The 27776-nt window shown below is 44.0% G+C and overlaps 3 protein-coding genes across 3 annotated transcripts; 2 read left to right on the top strand and 1 right to left on the bottom strand.

Moving 5' to 3' along the window:
• Positions 1–3857, top strand: fabp10a (fatty acid binding protein 10a, liver basic). The gene is made up of 4 exons (XM_061254691.1): positions 1–154; positions 2391–2563; positions 2996–3085; positions 3720–3857. The coding sequence occupies exons 1-4, from the start codon at positions 88–90 to the stop codon at positions 3768–3770; spliced, it is 381 nt and encodes a 126-aa protein (XP_061110675.1). The 5' UTR covers positions 1–87; the 3' UTR covers positions 3771–3857.
• Positions 3858–5375: 1518 nt separating this feature from the next.
• Positions 5376–14765, top strand: srsf10a (serine and arginine rich splicing factor 10a). Its single transcript, XM_061247618.1, has 6 exons — positions 5376–5556; positions 7514–7618; positions 9068–9171; positions 9587–9758; positions 10672–10722; positions 12126–14765. Exons 1-6 carry the CDS (start codon positions 5492–5494, stop codon positions 12415–12417), a joined length of 789 nt encoding a protein of 262 aa, XP_061103602.1. The 5' UTR covers positions 5376–5491; the 3' UTR covers positions 12418–14765.
• Positions 14766–17765: 3000 nt separating this feature from the next.
• pnrc2 (proline-rich nuclear receptor coactivator 2) lies at positions 17766–22807 on the bottom strand. Its single transcript, XM_061220232.1, has 3 exons — positions 22642–22807; positions 21806–22032; positions 17766–21199 (listed from the first exon to the last, which is right to left on the bottom strand). Exon 3 carries the CDS (start codon positions 21174–21176, stop codon positions 20694–20696), a length of 483 nt encoding a protein of 160 aa, XP_061076216.1. The 5' UTR covers positions 21177–21199; positions 21806–22032; positions 22642–22807; the 3' UTR covers positions 17766–20693.
• Positions 22808–27776: the final 4969 nt, after the last annotated feature.

The raw sequence follows: 27776 nt of genomic DNA, 5'->3' as shown, positions 1-27776 counted from the left end.
TAGGCCGGGGAGTCTCTCCACTTTTTAGCTGAGCTTCTCTCTCCAGCGTCGGCCATTTTGGAGTGACGGTTACCGCCGCAGTGAACGATGGCTTTCAGTGGAACGTGGCAGGTGTACGCGCAGGAGAACATTGAGGAGTTCCTCAGGGCTATCTGTGAGTACCACACGTTCATACTACACACACACACACACACACACACACACTACTCACACACTAGTCCTGCAGTACTGCTGCTCCACAACTCTTGGCCTGAAAGGTCTCGGTAATGATCATTGTTGACACACTTCATATACAGCTCTATGCACTCCCATTCATAACCTCAGCCATATCATGATCATGTGTTGGACAATGCAGGTTCAAAAAGTAAAAGTCTTCCCCACTATTTTGTTCCAATCACCTGGATTTGCTTTGATCAGCCGTGTGGTAGAACTTAATTGATGAAATCAGCTAGATTCATGGGTGTAAGAAACGCAAGGCAGGACTTTTACTTTCTGACCCCTGGACTTTTCACCTCTGATATTGAGCAACTGACAGATTAACAGACCGATTTAGAGTCTAGAAAAGTACACCGACGGACCGTTCTGGTCACTCGCTCCTCCCGGGCGAGTCTGGTTCCTCCCATGGTTTCTCGCGATGTACCACCTGGGGAGTCTTGCCTTTGATTTGACGGGTGTTGCCGCAAGGCCTTTTCTTACAAATGGTTTGTGAAATTGACAGCATAACTGCATTACACTATCAGAGATAGTGTCAGTGGAGGTACATTTTTGTTCTTCAAGGATCAAATTTCCCCAAATGTACCCTGAAAGTACAGTAATGTTCTCATACAAATGAGCTAATTTTCCAGACAAAACAGTCCAGGGTTATACTATATTCCTGGCAAGCTGCACAATGTTATGCACCTATAGGACCTGTATCGACCGCCCAAGCAACACGCATTTGTAGTGTAGTTTTTAGGCACTCTTTGTACCTTTCTTTCTGAGAGTGTAGAAAAAGTGCCAGCATGCGTATGTTTTAAGTATTTTTGATCGTAAACAAGACTTTTGACGGTCCTGCCACAGTCTTAGGGAGTGTTATGTCTTCTCCAATTTCATTCCCTTGTACAAGAATGGAGAAATATAAAGATATACTTTACTTTTGGGTTCTGATTCTTACTTAAAACCTCATGCAGCACTTGTAATCTATTATCTTTTCAAGACCAGAGGACCTTGGACTATGTGTGGTAGTTCTGCTGCAGATAATATAAAGATTTCTTTTAAAAAGTTGTTTAAAGTGTATTTAAATTTATCAACACAAAGCAGGTTTGACTTGCTGGCTTTGTCACCGAGCTCTTCATTTCCCTAAAATGATATAGTGTCAGTAATCAGGTGCCAACTAATATAACCTGCCTATTTAAATATTTTGTTCAGAACGATAACATTCATGAACACAATTTCCAGCTATTGTGCATATGTGTAAAACAGACTGGCACTGCAGCTGAAAATGAAACTGGTTTCTTTTGCTGAGTTATTTCTTTTGCAACATTCTGTTCTTTTGCTAAAAGGCACAGAACGCACCCAAGAAACAACAAACCGCTATGTGTGGAATGCATAAATGTCAAGCGTCCGATTCAAAATACCATTCATGTTGATGCCAAATCATGTTTCACATTTTTTCTTTTTTTCTTAAAAAAACAACTTTCAATGACAAATGTTCTTCGTGTTGGCTGGCTTACAGAGGACTCCTGTCATGCGGGCGCCGTGTCTGTCAAAAGAAAGACTTTTGCGTGTCAAAGTGTTCTGCTGGGCAGACAGAACTCCATGCTTTAGATTAAGCATTTTAGGCACAGGTGACACCATTCAGAAACTTGTAAATCTGTGTTCAAAGCTGCTGCCATTTACACCAAGCACCATGAAACGATTCCCAACGCATTGCGGGTGGATATAAAAAGCCGCCGGCCTTGTACCATATAAAACGAAGGTTGACTGTAAAAACGCAGATGCAGCACTGAGTTAGGGTTCCCTCTTCAAGGCTCTGTCCTGCATGAGCTCCCGCCAGGCCATTAAACAGGTTCTGTGGATTAACAACGAGGGAAAGATTTCCCGTTCCTTTCTGAACGGAAATCTCCCTGGAGAGGTATAGAAAATTCTGTTTGGACTGCAAGAACTTTAATGAACGAACTTGCGTTATGGCGACCTATAACTTATCCAACTTCCACCTCCCCACCTATACACACACTAGGGAGCGATATCCCCAGAGTGTGTCCCCCATAAAAATCTGTTGAGCCTACACAAACACAAATGGAAGAACTTGTCTTATGGCAACCTATGACTTACCTAGCTTCCTTCCTCCTCCCCAAACATATACACACACGCACACACACAAACACACATTTCCCTTGTCTGCCAATCAGCACTGCCAGAGGATGTCATCAAGGTGGCCAAAGACGTGAAGCCCATTACGGAGATCCAGCAGAACGGCAACGACTTCGTGGTCACCTCCAAGACCCCCCGGCAGTCCGTCACAAACTCCTTCACCATCGGCAAGGAAGCCGACATCACCACCATGGACGGCAAGAAGCTAAAGGTGCGTCGAGACCGAGTTTGATCAAGCGAATTCCACTCCAGGTTACAATGTGCACTGTTGTAATAGTCATTCCCATCTCTACAGGCTGTTAACTTGATTTGATTTTCTTTAAATACTGCTTTTCCGGCCAATGAACTTACGCTGAAGCAATATTCTTGGGTAAGGTAATTATATCCCTAAATGTAGGGTATTTTATTGTTGGTCACTTCGCCATGCATTTGACCTCTTTCAACTGACGCTCCATTTGGAGTTCCTGTGTTAACAGGAAGCTGCGGTAGCCCACTCCAGTTGGAGTTCCTGTGTTCACAGGAAGCTGCTGTAACCCACTCCATTTGGAGTTCCTGTGTTCACAGGAAGCTACTGTAACCCACTCCAGTTGGAGTTCCTGTGTTCTGAGTGGTTGTCATCTCTGTGTTTTCCTCCTCTTCACAGTGCACAGTCAGGATGGAGGGCGGCAAGCTCATCTGCCAGACGGACAAGTTCAGCCACACCCAGGAGATCAAGGGAGACGAGATGATTGAGGTCAGTGTCGAGCGCTGGCAAAGAATAAGCCTTGTCAAATCAAATCCGGCCTACAAATCCGGCCCTGGTTATCTTTTCTCCTGGGTAATTAGTGCTTCTGATTGGCCAGACTGTCTTCACACCTGACTCTAAGGTAAAGGGAGGCTGGAAAGCCAGCCAATCACAGCCCTCCAATACCGTGAGGCACAGGGCCCTACATCTTCAGCTAGGAAGGTCACATGTCCAGTTAACACATCTTACACATGGAGAATAATCATTCATAAATTCCGTAATTAGAAAGTTTAAAGTCACATTTACTTCAGTGTTTCAACATCTTAATGCAAAGCACGGCATAAAATCGATCCATTATTATTATTAGATCTGTTTGCCACTCCCCAATGTATTGGTCCAAAGCACGGTACAACTGATGCTTCTCATTCACCCATTCATACACACACTCGCACACCAACGGCGATTGGCTGCCATGCACGGCACCAACTAGCTCGTCAGAAGCATTTGGGGGTTAGGTGTCTTGCTTAGGAACACTTCGACACACCCAGGGTGGGATCGAACCGGGAACCTCCGACTGCCGGACGACTGCTCTTGCCAATCTTGCCCCCAACTTCCTGTCTGACTCTCTCCCTCTGCCTTCCAGTCGCTGACCATGGGCTCCACCACTCTCATCCGGAAGAGCAAGAAAGTCTGACATCATGCACAGAGCAGGGGGAGGGGCCTGGCTGCTTGGGAGACAGCATTGGCTATGTAAATAAAGCTTGTCATTTGACTGACAAAATGTCTGCACTGTGTATTTTTTTTTTTACCGAAAATCTAAAGTGCCACAGAAAAACTAGCACACAGTGAAAAGGTTTTTACTTCTGAGAGGTATGGCCAGGTAAACGCACAGTGAGGTAAACGAAAACACTGTTCAGGAATACTGTAAAAGATGCGTCTGTCCCAACGTAAGCAAATATCGAAGGCTTAAATATCGTGGCTCGGTAGACTAAAGTAGACTTCATCCCTATAGTCTTGTTTGTCTTGAGTGTTTTAAGGAACAAAATGTAATGTAATACACATGACTGTGATCATACATGAGTTTGATATCTCGGCAACCACAACTAAGAAAACATTTTCTACAGTGGGGAAAAATCAATAAAATCCAGTAACACTGAATTACACTTTTGTTTCCCTTTAATGAATGAAAATTGGTGTGGTCCAACATTGTGCAGAACTGTTTGAAACAGGTAACTGATAGTTCCTATTTGTCAGTGACAAGAACACAGTATGCAAAATGAAAATAAATTTGTTGCACGCTGAATGACAAACAAGCTGTTTGCTTGGAAGATTATAATACTTGGTGTGAACCGATTCTTATTGATTTGAAATTCTCCCCTCAGGACTGCCAGGGACCAAAATTAAGCCATGGAGGAAAACTGTCGTTCTTGTTATAAACCTAAATTACACATTACTACAGACGATAACAAAGTTGTTGTTTTTTTTTTAAGTACAGACCTATCTGTCACGCAGCTCGTTCGAAACAATAGAAACCTGTCATTCTTAAGATATTAGCGAATCCTTCACGTTCACTCTCAATTCAATTATGGAGAAAATAATCTGCACTGAGGAACAGTAAAAATGCCAGAGCAGGGACAGAACAACAGTAAATCAATATATAACAATAGTACACACGTACACATATATTGTAAGTCATTCTGGATAAGACTCTGTCTGATACCGTTTTAAAACAGGGGTAGTGGTACACACAGTGCCTATTTTTCCAAGAGACACCAGACAGATAATATCTCTCGCTCTCTCTCCCTATTCTTTACAGGACTTGTACAATTTCATTTAAAAACGGATGCATTTCGTCTATTATAGTTTTATTTAACTTCTCTCTCACCCTAATAAATTGATGAGACACATGTAGTCGAAGAGCCACGTTACATGGAGGTCTTAAAAGCATTGACTCGGCTAAGGCAAGAGCCAATATTTTAAAATTATTCACAAATGTCCGTTAATTTTACCAACTGCCAAACGTAGGCCTGTTTCGGTTATTGGTCCCGCAGCTTCCACCCATATTGCATCTTCTATCATTTTGAGTTCATATTAGCAACCGAAACGGCATACATTGAAAATCTTGCTAATTAACTAATGTGTTAAATGGCCTATGACCTTTCGATGGCATTACAGGTCGCAGTCCCACAGAATATGCATTCAGCAATATTTCTGTGTTTATTTTACCCGTTTTGGCGCGGCCCAGCGTGCGCTTTCTGCGACTGCGCGTCTCCGTTTCCCTTCATAGATACCACCACTGTGCGACTGTGTTGTTCCAAAAGCAAGCAGTCTTTCCCTCGTACGTTACATGCCAGTCTTCGCTGTCTGCGGGGCTACGCAACCATCCTAATTAAGTTGCAAGCGATAAACTACACAATGGCCAGGTACCTGCGGCCACCAAATACCTCCCTCTTCATCAGGAATATATCCGACGAGACGAGGTAAGCATTTTGCGACTCTCGTGATATCATAGCTATGGGCTGTTTTTTTATATCAAGCTAATGTTAGCCAAATCGCCAAATGGCTGACACTCCGCTCTACGACATCATCAACAAGCTAAGCCAGCATGCTAGCTAGCTACTTTGATAACGTTGCCTAGCTATAAACCATTAGCTAGGTGATTAACGTTGCTGCAACGTGCTGACAAAGGTTAACCATTGCTGCATTACTAATGCCATTAGCTAGTTAACCATGAGTTGCCCAAACAGATTAGCTAGTTATTTTACGATTTAGCCTAAAATGTTACTTAGACCATTTTTGCTACAGCAATACGTTGGCTGTCCCGTACATTTAATCCCATATCTTGTTTTGGGCAGCCGTCAGAGTCAAATGAAGATTTCTAAAGATAACTTACTTCTGAATCTTACCAAGCTAATATAAGTTAGCAGACCAACGTCAGGCCAGCAAGCTCCGTTTATAAGGTAACGTTAGCTAGTTGATCACCTTGTAAATAACTTAGTGTTCCACTTCACTCCGTCAGAGTGCGAGACGTTAAGGTTCCCATGCATTGTAGAACCAGTTTAACGTTACTTGCATAAATTAACCCTACGCAAGTTAAGCATTATCTCGAATTAGCTGCATGAATTCATGTTAAATGCGTCGGCAGCTAAGTTAATTTGGGTTACTAGCTAACCAGCGTGTTCCATGAATTAAAATTGCCACTGACCACACGCCCACACCCCCCGGACCCATGAAACTTGTGGTCGTGATATTTCTGTATTTGGCTTGCATTGCACAGTTGGACATGCTTGTCTAAAATTAGCGCGCCCATTAATAACCTGAAACTGGAGTCGTTGTGTTGTCAAGACAATGCCTGTTATGCACTCCGGTCTAACGTTTCACCACCGAGATAACTGAGCTGAATCAACTAAAGTAACAAGCTAGGTAGCTAGCTAGTCATTTCAGTACGTTGTAGTGACGATATTGGCCGAATGTTAAGCCAACGCAAATATGTACAGTTCGTCAAATGTTTTTTTTTTTCTCCGTCTGTCATTAGTCAGAAGTATTTTAAGGGTGTTCCAATGTCTAACTACGCCTTTGTTTAAACAGCTTTAGGTAGTTTTCAAGACAGCCAGCAACGCAGTTATGATTTGCGTAATTGTGTGCAAACTTGCCCTTAAACGAAAACCGTTCTGCGGTTACAGCTTTGTAAAGCGAAAGACATAATCTTGGCACTTAATTTATGTGACTAACATTATTCCAAGGAGTGCGCGTGTGTACTCCTAAGGGGAAGAATTTAGTCGCACTCTAATGCAGTCCACTCCTAAAGCTTCCAGTTAGCGCACATCAATTTTTTTTTTAAGGAGCTTGCTGGCAAAAAAAATGAAAGGGTGCGTTAAAAATTTAGTGGTAGTCTGAATGGGTTTTGAATTTCCTCCGGTGTTCTTTCTTGGCTCTTAAACATCAGGTTGGTTGTGACGTATGCTGCCGTCTCAAGTCAAAGATTAAGTGTATCTTGCGTAATTACACAAGCAACTTAAATTGGCTCCCTTCGTTTCTGCTGAGCGTCTGGCCCATCATAAAGTGTTTGTAGATGCTTTTGACTGCACTGCACTTTGAACTCTGTACATGTGGTTTAAAAATATATATATACATATCTGAGTTGTGAGATGCACTTAAATCAGTGACCATACAAAATTAATTTTTTTTAAATTAAGTAGTGGTTTTATTGTGTTCATTTAGTCTTAACTGGTCTTGCACACAATAGGTAGCCACAACGGTTTAGCCTCATCTAGGATTGCTGCTTTTGTGGGGGAAATGTGGCAGTGTACCTGATGCTGATGCTGATTTGAAAGGGTCCCAGTAGAGACTGTTTTAGCCTAAAGAGTGACTGAAGAGAGTTACGGAGCGTCTGTTCTGGGCCGGTGGAATGAGTGTTCTATCTCACCGGTGCTGTAGGCCAGAGGATTTGCGTCGTGAGTTTGGGCGTTATGGGCCTGTAGTAGATGTCTACATTCCAGTTGACTTCTATACACGCCGGGCAAGAGGATTTGCTTACATTCAATATCCTTTATTCGCAAGTGTGAGAATTGAGTTGTGTTTTTTTTCTTCTTCTTTTTTTCTTATTTGCATATGTTTAAATATTGGGCATGGGTGCCATTAAAAATAAATAAATAAATAATAAATGTTTTGGAAATGAAAATGGTGACTACAATCTGTGGGTGTGGCCTGTTTATATATATATATATATATATATATATATATATATATATATATATATTTTTTTTTTTTTAAAGGTTGTAATGCACAATGCTTATAGTCTAGCTGCTGTTTTGTCAGAAGGGTTAAAGAAAAAAAAAAAAGAAAAAACAGTATTAAGGCTTCCAAAAAAAAAAAGTCTCTCTCTCCTAACGCAACATTTCTTCTGTTGTTGCCCCAGACAACGCAAAGGCTCACAGTGTCGGAGATCCCCCCCCTCACAGAGCGTAAAGACCGGTTGTAGAGTAGAGTCCAGGAGTTATATCCAAGCCAAAGAGACCTTAAGGAATTCAGGCCGCAAGAAAATGAAAGAAAGAGAGAGGGAAAGGTTGAAAAAAAAAAAAAAAAAACGAATTTTAAAGCTCGAAGAGACAAAGATGCGGAGAGAAAGCAGAGAAACCAGAGCGGGCACCGAGGCATCCTTATGTCTGCAAAAGAGAGGAGAAAGAGAAAGATAATGGGGCAAAGACAAGCTTCTGGAAAGTTCCTCTGGAAAAGCGCTTAAAGAGAGTAAAGGTCAAGATCAAGGTCAAAGGTCAAGCATGTTAAAAGGTAACATTTAATTTTTTTGTATCCTACCAAAACATTACACACGGTGTATACTTTACTCCTTACCCCTCTCCTAGACCCAATCTATTGCAGCCTTTACATAAAACCTGCGATTTATACATTGAGCAATGATAAATCCATGTATTTGTTTGTGTATTTTATCTAAACAAATTTTGTGTAGTTCAACCGAGTTGGAAGGTCATTTTCAAGTAAAGTAAAACTCCTGATGTATGTTTATTGAGTCGCAGCTGCTCCCTGCCCTAATCTAATCTCCGGAAGAACCGATCTGTGTAAGTTACTGTGATCGTTAAACGTATCGGCATTCCGCGGCATTGTGCAATGATCAAAGCAAATGGCTCCCAAGTAAACATATTAAAAATGCATTTGAGCCGGCAGTTACTTGTGTGTGTGTGTGTCTCAGACCAGGGTCAAATAGGAATCCAATGTTTTTCTATGCTTCACTGAGCTTGTCTGGTGTATTGGAACCAATAAAATACTCTCAAAAAGTGCAGGTCCTCTTGTGTGGCCGAATTGTACCAGGCAAGTTCAGTCAAGCACCGAAAAGTATTTGAATCCAAAACAATTGCGTATTTGACCCAGGTCTGGTGTGTCTGTGTGTGTTTGAAAGTGTACGACGCCCCCCTCCCACCCCCCCCACCCCTTGAAACCTGAAAGTTAAAAAGGAAAGCCTTAACAGCTCAGCACGTTTGAGGATGTCCGCGATGCCGAAGACGCGCTTCACAACCTGGACAGGAAGTGGGTGTGCGGGCGGCAGATCGAGATCCAGTTCGCGCAGGGAGATCGGAAAAGTAAGGAACCTCCTATCGAGCATGTTCTGTTCTGAATTTGTGACTCACACACATACACACACACACACAAACAAACGCACACGTGGGACCCGGCCAGGAGGATCGCCTCATAAAAAGTGTCCTTAATTGCCCCGGAATCACAGTTCGGGGGCTTGAGACGGGACAAATTGAAGAAGGCGTGTCGTTCTCATTCCGGCCACCAGGGGGCAGGGTTGTAGCGTTGTTTCCTCAGCAGTACACGGGGGATTGACAGCAAACAGGCAAGAATTGGCCACCAGATTGTGATAAAAATGTGAAGAGGGAGGAGACACTAATTTGCTTTGACCTCACGCCCTTGCCTTCACAGCACCTCATTGGTGGCACGTAGATTTTTTTTTTTATCCAATCAGAAACTCTCGTCTGGTTTTCCCCGCAGCTCCCGGTCAGATGAAGGGGAAGGAGCGCCACTCCCCGCGGAGCTTCTCCGGATACGACGACTACGAGCGGGAGGGCCGCCGCCGACGTTCCCGGAGCCGGAGCTACGAGCGCCGGCGTTCCAGGAGCCCCTCCTACGAGCGCCGCCCCCGCCGGTCCGAGAGCCCCCGAGAGTGAGGATCCGTCGCCACGGCAACGCCCCTCAGGCCCCCGGGACAGATACGCGATATGTCTTCGGATTCAAATACTTTTTCCTGATTCCTACACTTCGCTCACTGTTTCTGGTGTATTGGAAACTCGTATAATCTCAAGAAGTGCAAACCCTTGCCCTCTGGTCCTCTTGGTTGAGATCAGTCTAGCATGGAAAAGTATTTCAATCCCAAAGTTATTTGACCCGGGACTGACGCCCATTACAAAATGCTGATTCTACTTTTTTTTTATTTTTTTTATTTTTTATGACCTGCTTGCTTTTGGTTTAGCTGCACGTTATCTCCTGCTATCAGTTGTCACTGACTTACGTGAGGTTTAGGGTCTGACTATCAGCGTTTACTGATGTAATCTCCTGCCCACGTCTGCAGCTGATCCGGAAACCTACAGGCTGTCTGAACCATATCCTGCCAGTGAAATCGGATCTGTCTCTTAGAATAACTACAGCGGTTTTTTGGCGTTTGGTTTTTTTCTCCAAATGCACTTTCTTTGGTCTTTTTTGTTTGTAAATGTTGTACACGTGTTGACATTAGTGTTCAATGAACAGGTGTCTAAACTGTGTGAAATTGTATTAGGGAGCTGTTTGGGAGGCAGTTGCATCTTGTACCTCTCATTATCTACATTTTTCCCTGAAGACACCTTCAATGAACAAACACCTGCCATAGTTAACATCCCATTTCCTATGATGCCAAAATTCTTTTTTACAAATGGCAACTTCTAAGCTGGGTTTCTAGTCTACAGTTCTAGCAGCCTATGCACAAGATTACTGTTCCTAGGACAGTGCAGGAGTAGTATGGGGGTGTCTGGTGTCATGGGACTCTGAAGTGACTCTTGCCACCTGCTCTGTTTATTTATTTTATTTTATTTTTTCCCCCACAGCTCGCGTTCGACCGGCAGACACCGACAGAGTGGGAGTCACGAGAACGACAGGTAGGCACGGATCTTTCTGGAGAGCGGAGCGTGTTTACAGTCCGCTGTAGAGCAGGGATCACACGTCCACGTGTGGGACTCGCGTCCGGCCGCAGAGCTCGGGAAAACGGAACACGGGTTGGGCGTGTGCCCGGTCTGGCGAGCGCTGTAATCCCCCAACGTTACGCACACCTGTACCTGTACCGTCCCCCTCTCCAGAAGAAGCTGTGCCTGCTTTCAGGATAATCCCCAGCAAGCTCTATCTTGCTCTGAGCAGGTGTGCTTTGCTTCGCGATTCTGGCAGCGGAGTGCGCAGTCTTATGAATGTACTTGCACTGTGTGCGTGTGTTTTGTAATGGGATTTGTGATGTTTTTCTTTTCTGGTTTACCCCTGGGATAGGCAGGGATATACAGGTGACGTCAGGTTGTTCTGTTTACACAATTAAGCTCCACAGTATGGCTGCTGAAAGTTGTTTTTATGTAGTCTTTTTTTTGTTTTGTTTTTTGCTAACTTCAGTGGTTCCAGATCTATCTGTTTTTCACATATGGGGGAATGGTAGGCTTTTGGTGGGTTTTTGTATTGTTTTGCATTTCAGTTATAGAGGTACATTCCGTGGCCTCTACACTACAACACTTTGTTGTAGTCAATGTTTTGATCCATTCAGATTATTTAAAAGCTTATGTATTACTTCTGTGACTTCAAGCTGCATTGAACAGACCGTAGGCTTAGCCAATTATATCTACTGTTTTCCCACAGTGAGGTTGTTTCAGGAACTCGGTGTACTCAAACTCTGCATTGAGGTATTTACAATGCGAACGCTTTCTCTGGTGGTCAAACAAAATTAAGCCAAACAAACATTCGTCTTTGTAAAGGCATTCCTGCAGAGTGGACTGAGAGCAGGCCTCACTGTTCCTGCGTTTCACAGCACTGATTTGAGGCAGCAGGGCCTCTCAATTTGGACGTAATTGTGCGCATTATTTCTGCCACAACAAGAACTTGGCAGGGAAACTACTTGGGAAAGCTGGAAATCCAGGGATGAGCTCATAGATTTCCCTGGTTTAGGTCCAGTTTATCGGTCCCGCACAGCGGGGAATACCTTTTAGTTCTCCTCTCGACGTCTTCTCTAAAACCCAGATCCTAAAAGACGCCACCCTCCTCCAAAAAGGGGATTATTCCGGCATCCAATCGCTCCGCTGAGATGATGTTTTACACATTAAATGCGGAGTGCAGCCAGGAATTCCAGCAAATGTAACACGTCCCAGTACATCTAACACACTCCAGTAAGTGTGTTGGTCATGCGACACCATATTGTTATGTAATCTCTGAGGCATTGATTAAGCAGTGCTCTGTAATGTAAAATGAGATGGCGGTGTTTTGTAACTGTTTTTGTTTTGTAACCCCCCCCCCCCCCCCCCCCCCACAGGTACAGACCTCCCCAACGCGACCACCACCGGCCCCATCATGGCCCACCGTCCCACAGCCGGTCGAACAGCCCCTCCCCGTCCCGTTCCAGGTCGTCCCGTGGCAAGAAGGAGGCCAAACCCAAGTCCCGGTCCCCGTCCAAATCTCTGAGTCCTCCACCGGAGGACTACCACCTGGCCCCCGCGTCGCGCGGCTCCCAGAAGCACTCGCCCTCCCGCTCGCGGTCCCGCTCCCTCTCGCGATCCCGGTCCCGCTCTCGATCCTGGGCCGGCCGCAAGTCCGGGGGGCACTAAAAACGCTACGCCCCACCCCCACCACCGCCACCGCCACCGCCCCCAAACCTCCGTTCTGGTCCTGGAGAGCCACAGAAACCGCTGGTTTTCCTTTTCACTTCAAAATTAGCTGTTGCTACAGGCATAGGAAGCCAGGAGAGTCACCTTTACTGTGAATCGGCCCTTTGAACAAACCCGCTGGGCTTTGCGCCACCAAAGAGCTGTGATTGGTTATAACTGACAAGTCACTGACCGCATATGGTACCTCTAACCGTTCTTGGTCTTGAAACCTCACTCTGCCATTTAAATTCGAATTTAAATTCCAGATCGACAGTTTTAACTGATTAATTAACTGCAGAGGAGAACCTGACGTGCGTTCAAAACGCTTTAGTAACGTTCGCCAACATATTGAAACTATTTTTCTGTTCGCCACAAACCTTAGCTAATGTTAGCTAACGGTTTGAAAAGGTAGTGCGCGGCAAACAAAAATGGCTGCGGATGGGGAAAACGCAAAGCGATATTACATTTTTACAAATATTTGGCTGTTATAATACAACTTTAATCAATGTAATATTAGTTATTAGGTTTAGAAATATATCACAGGTAAGCAACGAATCGGCTAGCTGCCATTGTTAGACCCATCCAGTTCGCATCCATTTATATAAAAAATGCGTAGCTGACGAACTAAATGCAATGTAAATTTAAAATCATTCAGCAGTAACCGTTTGCTGCAAACGTAGTTCGCCGTGAACGATCGCTGTCTTGAACGCACGTCTGTACTTGCATGTGGCTCTGTAGAACGAGAGTTGAGGACCACTGATCTAGATCCTTCCATAACCATCACCCCACCATGAGCAGATACTATTTTACGTGCATTGTGTTCGGATTCCTAGTTTAACGGCTTCACGGATCGTCGTGGAGAGGCCTGGTTAATTTTGGGTTACCGTTGGGAGGTTTTGTCTTGAGATTTAAGTAACATTAACATTGTTTACCGAATGCATCTGATGTGACTGCACTCGGTGAATCGGGCCACGGCCAAAATGAAAATTTGTGTACAGTATTTATACAGCATAATTATTTTATTAGTCAGATTTGTCGAAGAAAGCCGAGCGAGTACTAAAGTGGTAACCGCGTCTGGAACCGGGGTGTGACTGGTTTGGAAGAATGACCTTCATGACTGCAGCTACAGCCTTCTTTCTCCCTTTCTTATAAAAGATATGAAAAGCATTAAAAAAAAATTAAAGTACATTTGATTGGCCTCTGCCGTTTAACTCGGAAAATGTGGCAGGATTTTCATTTTATTTTAGTTTGTTTCGTTTTAAGTTGTATTGCAATATTGTAATTGGTCTATCTGTGTGTTATTTGGGTGTCCTGCTTCTGATTTGAGAAGTTTCAGAAGTGGATTCTGGGTAGGCAGGTGGGCTAAAGGGACGCTCCCAGTTATAGTATTAATGCAAACATTTCAGGGTGGGCGGGGAACCTCTGTCGGGTAGGCTTTAAAAGGCAGAATCTTGTTTTTAACCGCATATTGTTCGTTTATTTTATATATAATCTAAGAAATGTATAGAAGGCAGGATCTGGGTGCTTGGTGGACGGTCTTGAAAACCGCCACCGCGGTGCCCAAAATAAGGGTTCCTTTTATGTATAATCTAAGAACATCCACTTAATCTATGGGACTTTTCTGTATAAACATTATATACAGCAATGTGTTTGTTTGATGCACATCCGCTTAGAGGTTTCAGTTCTTCTTTTCCATATGTAACAAGTGAAACTTCTTCTGTGATTAAGTTGATGTTTCTCTGGTTCTTTCTTTTTTTTTGGGGGGGGTGGGGTACTTTGTCTGTCTGTTGAGAGCTAGTCTTCCACTCAGAAAGTTCACTTGTATTTTTCTAAGATATGACGAGTGTTTGATTCAACCCGCATACACTGACATACTGTTGTCTTTCCCACATGAGTTTGCGTTGAAAGCAATGTTAAAAGGACGCCTGTTTGGCCCGCGAACAGGTGAGCTATGTTCAGCCATTTTGTGAGAACAATTGCGAACAGCACAGGTTGAGTAAATGGCGTCTGTTCGTTTATGAATCGATATGCAGTAGCATTCCTAATGTTTATAGGTAGTTTGTTTTTTGAATCCATACTGGTTTCCCCCTTAAATAATACTGATGAAAGTGTGGTTTAATTGTTATATCCGAGGTAAAAAGCCATCTCTCGTTGTCAAGATGTGCCGTCTTTGAATTTGTTCCTCAAAAACTTAATTTGGGTTTCTGCCCCTTCTGTGGCTTATTAATCTTGTATACACTTTATTACTCATAACTGAACTGTAATGGTTGTATGTTATTACTTTGAGTAAAGGTTTGCTTGACAATTCACTGGATTGGTTTTCTTTGACAGGAGGAGTCTTAGTATACATTTGGAGCAAATGTGCATTGGCGGCTTTGTGGAGAACTGTGGGAGTGCATTGAGGAAAGATTTCAAATTTTGTAGTTCTGTAGCCAAGGCAGGTAGCAAAGCATGACTCATTTGACGATTTTAAAAGCACAGCATAATCGGCTCTACAACTGTTGGATATTGTGTGCTCGGAGTGAATTAATGTTAGAACTTAATCAAAAAAATATCATGAAAATTGGTTCTTTCATCAACCAAAAAGACAATGCCCTTGCACGTTTATAGTCTAGTGACTGCATTTCTACAATTATGAAATGAAAGTGAGAGAAAATGGCATCCAAGTTGGGGTAATTATCAATTGCCGAAGGCAGTCTGACGGAAAAAAACGTTAATGACGACCATCTTAGTCGCATAGTTCTATTTCAAATAGAAAGTAGGCTATGTACTCTAGCATGAACAAAATCAAATGGCTTATTTGATCGCAGAAATGACAGAAACAGGCCTGTTATGAAGTCTTGGTGGGGCTGGGGAAAGCACTTTGAGTTTCCTTTGTGAACGTACGGTTTATCGGCCAGTTCAAATTCAAACGGTATGTGTGTTGCTCTTTCCCTTAGAAAGTGTAGTGGGAGGGGAGGACAAGTCGTAACACGTAGGCCTACAACATAAAAAGGCAGCAACTGTGTAGTGATTACAGAACAAATCGCTTTGAGCGGTAGCGTGTTAAAATAAATTTGGGAATTACGCCACACTTATTTCCACACAGGGCTGATAACACCTCACAGTTGAGCGTTATCTATGCCGTTTACTCAGGCCGTTGCCATGGGACCTTTCTCCATTACGTCAGACTTACTGCCAACTGCCAACACGAACCTAAGGAATGGAAGAGAGACGGGAGAAAGTCACGGTGTAGACCAGGGAACATCAAAAACAGCTGTTTCCCCACTCTCCCTTTGCCTGGGAGTCGGGAAGAGAGTCTGGTCAATCAATAGTACCAATTGGTCAGAAGAGAACTGAAAACTAGGGCTGGATTTGGATTCAGGGGTCCAGATTTGTTGATCCCTGCCAAAGGCCGTCCTAACCCTCTTTAATCCTTACGCCAGCAACGGGTTCTGGATTTCAGACCAACTGCTCTTAATTAAGTTAGTCCAATCATTTACAGGATCTGTCATGTATAGCCACATTCTGTGACAAACAACAGCTAATAATTGTCCTCGTCTTATTTCATTGTGGTCTAATTTATGAGTGAATCGGTCACGGTGCATATGGGTAATTAGCTGATTGAGCCAGGGTAACTGCTTACAGACCACGCTCCATCCCATCCCTGCCTTACATAATACAGCTCTGATGTCTGTGCTAAACTGACTTCAAACCTGGACGTCAAGCCAACAGAGAGTAGCTGACAACCGAGAATAGGCAGTGCAAGCCCTGGCTACGTACGACCAGTGCCCTCAGGGCCAGCTGGTTGTGGACCGCAGAGCCCCACTTCGGATTGGCAACACTCCCATGTGAAATGAAATTTTGATCAAAGCCCATTTCACCCAGGATTTTGAAGACAAGAGGAAGATTAAAAGTTATTTTCTTTTCCCCCCTGAAGAACAGGTCTGCCCTACCCTGCTCCGGGAAAGCTACCAGGTGTACACTCCACCCTTAACAAAGCACTTCTCACTCAACAGCTCGAGACCTCATTGAGCTGCCAATTTAGAATAGTCAGATGTGCCAAATTAGGTTTGAACAGGGCCATATGATACCAGGAACAGGGTTGGGCAGTGCTGTCAGAGGGATTATTTATAGGGGCCATGCGTGTGCCCTTGGTACAGCCTACGGGGAAAAAGAATGGAAATTGGTTTGAACGATGCAGCAAATGATAAAATACCCATTTGAAGTGCTTTAAATCTTTAGATACCAAGACTTGAAACATACTCCTAAATATCAGTGCTCATTTTAAATAAATGTGTTGCCAACTAAAACTCCTATGAACTAATCCGGTTCTTTACATTAATGGGGGTTTGTTCGTAAAAAAATTTGCCGTAATCTGTGGGGATTGTATTGACGTCCCAACTGATTAGTTCTCAGCATTTCACATTACATTATAGAACTAAATGCCATGAGATTTTATCCATTCACTTCCTGCTATATCTTGTGAAGATTTTCCTAATCCTACTCTAGGAAGTGGACACCATTGGTGCACACCATCTCCAAAAAGACACTGACTATTGTTATGGCAATTTACTCCAGTTACTGCCTGACAACCCCAGCAGGCAAGAGATTTTGCCAAAGAAGCTTTCAGGTAAAGTGAGAATGTAATTTCAAAGTGGCTGCCGTACACTGCAAAGCTTCCTTGTTCACAAAAGCGATTTTAGCATGCGAGATGCCAAATAAAATGTGATACAGAAACTGTTGCTCAATCAGCTGTCGTTATGAGGATAAACCAAAAATAGAAATTCCATCACCATCACCAGATCTACATCTACCCAGGTGTGGCTCCATGCACCAGGAAATCCCAAGCCAGGCGACAGCCTGTTCCATGGCTATTTCTAGCACGCGCAAGCTGGTTTTGACGGCCCAGAACGGGTTTTGAATCACACGGATAAACAAACGTACGTGCCTGCATTCGCAAACGGATTAAGCTCGAACGCGGTCGCGTTGTACTGTACGTGCACGGAAATGCTGAAGATTACGTAATGTTTGGCCGGGGACCAACATGCGGGGTAAGCACCAACCGCCGTCGACGAGACAGCTGCGTCTTATCGAGCGTTCGCACACAGAAGGCGCGAGCAGGGAGAACTGCGCAACTGGACGCGATCCGAGACACCGTCACAACCAGCAGGTCACAACCCTCTAACGATGCTAACAAAGAACAGGGCCATAGATGCGAAGAAACTGCCGTTTCCGTGCTCAACATGAAACACTTACCAATCCTCGATTTGTCTCTTCCACACGGAGTAAAAGAACACAAACGCCAGAAATGAGAAATCAACACAAAATTTTTGGGGGAAAAGGAAAGGGAGTTTATTATTTTTTTTAAATGGCCAATTGAATTTAGTGCTTTGAGGTTTTTTTTTTGTTTGGTTTTTTTTTTTCAAGCAAATTGTTTTTTTTTTTATGGGCACATTAATAGCTTATTCATAGTGACAAAGGATAAGAGGGACAAATTGGCAGCCAATTAGTGAAACTCGAGGGAGTTTCAAATTTAGGAAAAGGGCTGCTTTTACATGTACAAACAGTCATCAGAAACAATATCCAAATAAGATTAAAACGCATAACCTGAACAACAAAAAGGCAGAAATATACAGGTGAGAATACTGAACATGACAAGTTATTCAAAAACCAAAAAGGAAAAACAAAAACCAGTTCCACTGATCAACTGGCGGAAGTACAGCTGATGTTTGGAACAAGTTCTTGGCTTCAGTCGTAACAGAGGTTACTCATAGGACGATTACAATAAAACCTTTCAAAACTAGCCAAGCTGGAAATCAACAACTTTCCAACTGTTAACTGCAGAGGCGTCAAATGAAGGATGTGCAATTCATAAAAGGAAATTGGAAATTCATGAAAGGAAATGGCTAAAACACATTTTAACACCGTTTGTACATGCAAAAACAAAAAATCCCTTTTCAAAATCCAATTTTGTTTTCCATTGTTAACAATGACTTCTTAAAGCATGTTTCAACACTGGACATAATACAAAAACATGTCTCAAAACGATAAAAAAACATGTGCAAGATCACTGCTTCCTCTACACAGTGCATGGGGGTTTTGAGACATACTTTTCCTGCAATCTTTTTTTCTTTTTTCTTAACAAAAATAATCTTCAGCATTTGAAATCAAGCCACGTCCTCAGCGTGACTTTTACATTCAGTGTTCTTACTAAAAATACTTTATCAATGCAGGTTTAAAACAGCCCTGCAAAATATACATATGCTACAAGTTTTACAGTTCATTATTTACATGGCTCTTTACTTATTTTTCTTTCTATTTTTTTCTTTTTTAAAACGAGACTCGCAATGCTCTTCAGTTGTTTTTTTCTTTTTCAAAAAAAAAATGTAAAAAGGGAAGAAAAAAAAAATAAAGAATGGCCACAATTGCTTAGGATTTTCACAGAGAGAAAGGGAGATCAAGAGCACCCTCCGTCTCGTCTTAGCTGTGAAGGCTCAAAACTAGGTCAGACTGAAAGGAACAAGGGCAGGTGGTTGGGGGGGGGTGGAAGGGGGGTTAGTGCAGCCTCTAGATGAGGTCATCAAAGATGAGACCAACAGCAGTGCAAGGGGCGACACACAGGTGCTCAAAGGCAGTAACGAGAGCATGCTGGCGGGCCAGCCTGGAGACAGGGGACCTTTTTTTCCATATGTAAACAAGTTCGCTATGGGCTCACACCCAACGTCAAGTCCTTTGTGTAAAGTCGTGCAGCCTCGGAATCGGACTCCGCCCCCCCTCTCTCGCTCTCACACCACCCGCCCCTCCCCCTCCCCCTCCCCGAAATGACCAGACAGCCACGCAGGGCCACACCCACCCCCGCCCCAGGGCAACAGGGCGAAGATAAAAATATCAGGGCCCTCGCTGCCCTGGGAGGAGTGTAGGCGGCCCCCTTCCGCAGCGCCTGCTGTCTGTCCCTTTCGGAAAGCGTCTGGGGGGGGTGGGGGGGGTGGGGGAAGACACGACGGGGTGGGAGAGGCCGAATCCCGACACAAATATGATTGTGTGCGTTCAACATAATGCTTCACAAAGGACCGGATTCACCACAATGCTCCACCGACACGGCTCGTTTTGGCACTTGTTGCCGTAGTCTGATGGTGTAAAAATTTCTCAAATAAAACACAAAAAGAATTTACAAAAGAAAAAAAAAAAAAAAAAAAAAAACCTTTGGTAAACACACTAATGCATACAACTCTGATCAACAACCTGAATGAAAATGGGACTTTGAACATGCTCCTACAGAAAGCTTACGGACCTTGTACGTGCTAAACTCCCATAGTGCATTGCGCACAGCGCAGTTTGAGAAGAAAAACAAAGACAATTTTTTTTTACAAGAGTTGGAGGTACGAGGTCCGTGCGCCACAGCAAGTCTGAACTCAGACTTCAGTTTGAGGATTAAAGTGTAACCTGTGCTCACTATAGCTAGTTCATCCACATTCAGTTATTCTGATCGCCCCACAGAACATTGTCATATAGCTTGGATTCACCCCCCCCCCCACCCCCACATGTCAAAGAGTAAAAACACAATCTACATTTTGAGCCCTGTTCAAGTCAAACACACTAAAGTCAGTCACCCCTGTGCTTTGGCCAGGAGATGCCTCCTGGCTTCCCTGTTTCAGAGCGTGTAAAGCTGGGCGCCCACAAGGCGTTACCGTGGACGCTAAAGGGATAAGAGAACCGCTCAGAAAAAAAACAAACCCCCAGCCCTCCCATAACCCACCCCAACCCTGATTAGGAAGAAAATTAATGGAGGTTCACAAAACGGCCAAAGAAAAGGGGAGAAAACGAAAAAAAAAAAAAAAAAAACGAAAGAGCAAAAACGCATCGAAATCCAGTTCAATCAAATCGCAGAAACACAACCGCCCCCACCCCCCCCACCCCCCCTCGACAGGACTTCCCCTCCAGCAAGGCTCCAATGCTGTAATCGCGCTTTAGCGTTTAAAATAAAACCAGAGGGGGATGAACCGGGTGGGCACACCTCTCTACCACACGCCCCAGCCCAAACCCCTCCACTCTTGAAGACTTTAAAATTATCATTAACAACATTACATTTTAAAAAGGATTAAATCCGTATTACAGCAGGGCAGTGTTGCTGGCAGGCAGGCCGCTCCCGGGTAAAAGGGGGGGGGGGGGGGCGAGGAAGGTCTCCATCCTCACATTGGCTTGTATCGGTAAAAGGGTCAGGTGACGAGGGAGCCGGGCCCCCCCCCCCCCCCCCCTCAGGCCTGCACTTTGAGGAGGCTCTTGAGCTGAAAGGCCATGGCTTCCCGGTGGTCGCAGCTGGTGGGCAGGGGCAGGGCCACCCAGTGGCTGGGGGGCCGGGGCAGCACGCTGGGGGACGGGGGCTCGCTGAACTTGGCCCCCGCGTAGGCGGGCCCGACGCACCGCGACGCCAGCAGGGTGTTCAGGTGGGACACGGCGCGGTCCCAGCTCTGGTTGTAGGCGGCGAAGCGGACGGCGGACGAGGTCTTGTCGGAGGGCGCGGCCTGCCGCCCCTCCGGGGCCCAGAGGCAGCCCCCGGCGCCCTTGCCGCCCTTCTCGGCCTTGCGGCCGCCGCCGCCGCCCGCCGCGGCCCCCCGCACCGCCATCGGGCCCGTCTGGTCGCGGCCGCGCTGCTTGCCGCCGCCGTGGTGCGGCGCCTTCTTGGACACGCCGCGCTCCGGGTGCGACGCTGGAATGTTGTATCTCTCTCCGCCTCCCATGCTCCGGTCGAAGGCGGGGTCACCTGGGGGGGGAGGAGGGGGGAAACACAACTTTAACACAAAACTTTTTTTTTTTTTTTTTTTTTTTTTTAAACCTATGACGGGTTCCAGGGCAAAATTTTACATCCCTTATTTTTCTATGGTAGGAAAAGTATTCATACGTATTAAATATTATTTTAAATATGAATCTAAACAGAACAAATCTTGGTCCCTTTTTTTAAAATTAAACAGAATTACTAAAATATATACGTATAAAATTTTGATTCTTAAGAATCTTTTTTTTTTTTTTTAATGTATATATAGAAATGAAAAAAATTAACTTGCGCACAAATGTGTAACCCACATTTGCATCGTGAACATGACACGCACTCAAAAAGAAACAACCTTTGTACACTATGCCACAGTCAAGGGCTGAGATTAGCGAGATTACCGATAGCAAGAGTTGAAACGGTGACGTACATGCAAAATAATTGTGTTAGTGTACAGGATGGTTCTCAAGGTCACTCAACACCTCGAAGTAGCCCAAACTGAATGTTTTTCAAAGGACAAAGGACAGACTAAGCAGTCAGCCGTCTCGCCTAACATCGACCTCCCCTCCCCCACCGCCAACAGCAGCAGCGCAAACCCACCTCTTTGTTGTTAAAAAGTAGAGTGTACGGATTTCTTCCTCTCTTAATTTCTCCTCTCCGATAGGGCTCCAGGTCCTCGAAGTAGGCGTTGGTCCACTTCTCTCTGTTCGTCTCAGTCCAGAAAGTTTTGGAGTTCTCATGTGCCAAAAGTAAGAGCCGTTTTGCCGTGAAGCCGAGTCGAACATCAATTCACCTCGGCGCACGGTGCTCCAAGAGAAGCCGTGGATCTAAAAACAAAGAGGTCGACGGGTCTAATTATTCGCCGTTGTTGCATATACAAAATCACCACAACACAATAGCCAAGTCCTACAAATACATGTACTTCTACTTGCATTAGGATCAGAGTGCTTAATTAACGTGGCCAACGGTAATGTTATCTTCTCGGTAAGATGACCACTAATGTTGGAACTTGCGTGGGTCAACTAACAAACTACATAACCATCTGATTTTACAACATAGAATTTAAAAAAGTTTGAGAGAAGTAGGATTCGCTTGTAAGACGACGATAACGTCAACGGCTCTGGTGTTGATCAACAGCTAACAGTTAGCCGCTAACCAAGTCCGACGCAGTTTGACCAGGAAATAGGCAGCGGCTTCGAACGCTCGATTTAGCTCGTTCAGTGAAGGCGAAAATAGTCCGTTAATAATCATAAATGTTCTAAAAATGTTTTCCCTCTCTGCGAATACATCTACAAAAATAAAAACGCGAATCTAGGTCACTTTCTGGCAGGAAACAAAAACAAAGAGATCTTCAACATGGCGCCCAACGAATCAACTTCAGGGGGGGAAGTGTCTCAAAGGTGTACCGTTAGAGGTCTAGAAATGTGTAATCTTACCGACTTCTTCTGGCTCAGGTGTTGGAAAACCCCCCCTTCAAACGCAGGTATAATGTGTCGACAGTATCTTAAGATGTATACAAGATACACGACGTGTAAACAAATTTAAATCCTGCGAACTTCGTACAGCGAAATGAGTCGCCTGTCCACTCTCTCACTCAGTCTGTATTGCAACAAAATGGCACCTCCAGCTGCGAAATGTACCTCGCAGTGCCTCGAAACTGGCCAATCGCAGAACAGCCGTGAAGCAGAAAGCCAATCGGAGAAAAGAATGAGAGATTAGAGAGGCTGATATGTCTGTTGCCAGGACTCATGACGTCAGGAAACAGAAACCCATCCCCCTACTTCTCAGCAGGCGGTGTTGGGGTGGGGTGTTATTCCTGTACATGTTGATCGCTATTAAATCTCAGTGTACTTTTAGCTGTATCTTCAAAAACAGTGTCATTGTTACTCGAACGTAACGGGGTATATGTGGTTTTTTTAATATGAAGTAAAAAAATCAATTTAACCGATGAGTGGCTTCTTGTGTTGCAGTTGCGACCGTGTCGACATCAAGCAAAAACCACAATCGAAACAATCGTCCTCTGATACCTCAGCCCATGAAAACGTCCAAGTTGTATCTTTTAGATTTATCGTTTGAATGAAACTACCTGAAAATGAGCGATGTGCCTATTGGCATCAATTGTAAGATATTCAGCACGCTTGTTGTTGTAATAGCGCTGACTCTTTTTTTTTTAATCGACGACAGTGTATCGCCCACATGACCTCAGGATAAAACGTTGGTTTATGCACGTCTTCCACTAGTTGGACGGCTAGTTTTCACAGTATACTTGGCTGCTAGCCAAGAGCTATCATCACGTTATCGCGTATGATTGCAGTCTGTATTGATTACACCCCAACACAAGTACAAGTCGTGCCATACCATATTTGACATCGTTTTCACGATGCATGTCATATTCTTTTCTGTTCTCGTAATTATAACCTCAAAAAAAAATTAAATTAACGACACTTGTTGGACGAAATTAAGCTCTTGATTGCTTGTCCCTGTTATTTATGCCCATGGATATGTTATCTTTTTAGGTCAGTGTGTTCAATACATTCGTATAAATCTCAGAAGACTTAAACGAGATTAGCTGTTTTGTAACGAGGGAAGCAGAAATCAACGTCCGATAAACCCCCACGGAGCTGCTAGACCATTTTACCAGAGAACCATTTTCTAACAATACCCCCAACACGCACACCAACACCTCTGTGTCAATAGCCCCACACCTCTGCACCAATACCCCCCCATCGGCATAACTATGTGCTAAAAGCATTTGCGTGTAATTAAAAGCAAGGAGGGGTCGGAGAAACAGGATGACGGGGGGAGGGGACGCTATTCTCCATTTGTGCGGAATAGCCCAGGTCGGTCCGTCAATCGGTGGTAAACATTTCAGACATTTCAGGTATCACTTCAGGGAACGGGCAGAATATCAGTCTCTCTCTCTCTTGTGAGTTCGGACAGCGGTTGTGCGTTTGTTAGTATACAACAGACCTCGGTCAGCCCCGTCACGGAATGCTGCCGAACTAGTCCCCAAACTTCCCGTCTCCTCTCCTGAGAACAATGTTCAACTTCCTTTTTTAAAGCAGTATTTCACATCACGTACTTTTTGTAGGTACGTGTGCTATTTGAGCAGTCTTGGGGGGTTTACCAGGTTCCTTGGGGAAGAGCAAAATGCTTATTCTTTTTTTTTTTTTTTTTTTAGATGATAATGATCTTTAGTCCACAGGGAAATTGAATGTTTCTCATTTTCTTATTTTGTTCCAGACAGATTGAGATTAATTTGGCTTGGCAAAAGAGGACAACTCAGTGAAAGACACACAGTGTAACTTAAAAAAATCTCTCGGAGGCTGTTCTAGCACAGCAGAATGACACATTGCATAGTGTTGAGACCTTTTTAAATTAACCCTTTTTGTTCAGTAAAGAAGGGCATATACCATATATTCTCAGGTTCGGCTGTGTGTCCAAAATGTGTTAGCATCAAACCACCTGTGGTAATCACATTACTGTCTGACTCACCAAATGGGAGACGCAGACTGTGGGGGAGATATTATTGTCTTTTGCTGTTGCCCTGCAATTCCTTTCGGCCCATTGAAACATTTTCTCATAATAAACGAAAGGAATGTTGGCATTTGTTAGTCTAGTGCTGTTGACTCACTTAATTAAGTTTTGGATCATATTCGGATATCTCAAAGTCTGATCTGTTAAGTCTCGGCTCTGAAACACATACAAATTTTTTTTTATGTTATGTTAACCTCAGAATGTATTAATTTAAGGCTGTTTGCACAAACGGTTTGCTCAAAAGCCTTAATTTGACATTTCCTCATGTTTGCTTACACATTTAGTTCTGGGTTTTCTTTTTTTTTTTGCAGTGGGAAAATAGGCATCTAGCAAGGCGAATGCATGAATTGTGAATGCACATTGGCAAAGCTGTTTAATAGCCTTCATGTGTCCCACTGCTGGGCCACTAGGTGTCAATATATTGCAGGAATGAGTGGTCTGTGAGTAGTCGGGGGGGGGGTTGCCGGTTCAAACCCGCCCTGGGTGCGTCAAAGTGTCCCTCAGCAAGACACCTAACCTCCAATTGCTCCTGACCAGCTAGTTTGTGCCTTGCATGGCAGCCAAATGCCATTGGTGTGTGAATGAGTATTGTATAATTGCATCAGTTGTAAAGTTCTTTGGATAAAGGTGCTGTATAAATGCACACCATTTGCCCTCCTGTATTTTACATGGTGAAAGAGGACTGGCTCGTCAGTTAATGTCTGGAAATGAGAGGAGGTATCCTCCTAAGACCAGTTTATTTTTGTCCCCTATTTGGGACGTGATTTGGTCTCAATCTGAAGCACCATATATTCTACAATGCTGAAACCTTGCCATGTTTACACAATAATATACTGCATATGTTTTAATAGAACACACTGCAAATCCCAATAACTATGTTATTCTAAAATTGGAATTAAAATCTTATTCATTTTACTGTTTTGCTAAATAAAACCAAAATTTTAGTCAGACAGTTTGACTAATTCCAAGCTTTGCCAGTGGGATAAGAACATTTGACTTGTCAACAAACTAATATTTTCTACTTGAGAGAAAAAACTTTTTAAAGACTTTAAGACTCATTACAAGATGAAAATACTTAGATAGCCTTTTTTTGCAATGTGAAGTTACTGGTGAATAATACACTGTATATATATATATATATATATATATATATATATATATATATATATATATATATATATAAAAATATATATTTATACATTCTGAGTAAATGGGAATGACTCCAGCACAGGCACTGAAACTGTAAATAAGGATCCAGCGGATAGGTTGCTGGGAGGGGAGAACCAGAGCCAGGAATGGTCAAAGATGAGGGTTTGGATTCCAGGTCTGCGGTCTAAAGTTTCCATGTTAGGTTTGAACACGCGCATGCTCTGGGCATGGCCTCTTCTCATAAAGACCTTGCAAGGTTGGGCCTTTGGGCCTGTGCAGGCTGTGACTATGTTTAGACAGAGGGCCGTGGGTGTGAGCAGGGGTTTGGGAGGTGGGTGAGAGACTACTGGGTCAAGTCACAAGTTGGGAGGAGGTCAGATTTCCAAATTTGCCTTTTCGCTCCGTAACATACATGCGCAGCAATCGACACGCTCCTTAAACACAGCTGCCCTGAGTGTGCGCCTGATGACCAAGACACAAATATATTCACCCCATGGCAACCCTTCAGCACTAATAGGCCCACCCATTAATAATACTAATAATAATAATCTGATCCTCACATAAGGATGGTCTCACAATGCAAATGTCATTCTCTACAACAGAACATCACTGGCAAAAGTTGGCACAATGTACCATATATTCTGGTAGACACAGGCCAAAATACTGCAGCATGCAGAATGTATTTGTGTATGTACACCCAGTGACCGCTTTATTAGGTAGAACTCGACACCAGAGCTACACCTCGATACCTAATCAGCCACTCAATGCATAAAAGCATGCTGACAAGTCAACGTAGTCAAGACACTAAGTTCAGACCAAACATCAGAATGGGGAAGAAATGTGATCAGAGAGACTTTGACCTTATACTGATTGTTGGTGCCAGACGGGGTGGTTTGGCTGCTAGCCTCTTGGGATTTTCACACAAAGTAGTCTCTAGAGTTTACAGAGAATGGTGAAAAACAAGTGGCAGTTCTGTAGGCGAAAATGCTTTGTTAATGAGAGAGGTCAGAGGAGAAGGGCCAGACTGGTTCAAAGCTGACAGGAAGCTAGCTGACAGGAAGCTGGTGGCAGTGACTCAAACAATCATGCGTTACAACAGTTCAGAGGATCAACTCTGAACACACAACATGTCAAAGTGCAGCAGCAAAAGTCAAATAAATATCTAATAACGGGGGTCATTGAGTATATACCAGTGTCAGTGCTTCAGTAGTCCACAGCTACAGACAGGGTTAAAAAAAAAAAATGAGCTGGATACTCCTACATGAGAGATAAATCAATTCCGCATGGCACTTTCCCCCTTTCACGATTAGAGATGGTTTTCCACCTCACTGTCAGGGCTCTGTGCGGACCAGACAGGACGTCATGGCATGACATCACTTCTCTGCCGGGCCTCACAAAACCCCCCCCCCAAAAAAAGGTGCCACCTTGTGCTTTCGTTCGTCTAAAACAAAACTAGCCACAGAGCTGGCACCATCCCGCGTACTATCCAGCCTGCTATTTCAACATTTGCAGAAGTGACTGGGTATTTACTATAAGCGGTGGAGTGACGTGCATTGTGGACGAAAAAAAAAAAAATGGTCTTCAGTCAACTTCCCACAGCAGGCGTCCTCACTGGATTCATTTACATTATATTACATTACATCAATGGCATTTGGCAGACGCTCTCATCCTGAGCGACGTACAGTTGATTAGACTAAGCAGGAGACAATCCTCCGCTGGAGCAATGCAGGGTTAAGGGCCTCGCTCAAGGGCCCAACGACTGTGCGGATCTTATCGTGGCTACACCGGGGATTGAACCACCGACCTTTGCGGGTCCCAGTCATGTACCTTAGCCACGACGCTACAGGTCGATACAGAATTCAGCTCCACGTTCCCCCTGCGGACG

The sequence above is a fragment of the Conger conger genome, chromosome 1, assembly GCF_963514075.1.
Source record: "Conger conger chromosome 1, fConCon1.1, whole genome shotgun sequence".
NCBI classification, from domain to species: Eukaryota; Metazoa; Chordata; class Actinopteri; order Anguilliformes; family Congridae; genus Conger; species Conger conger.
This window is presented reverse-complemented; position numbering and strand designations above follow the sequence as displayed.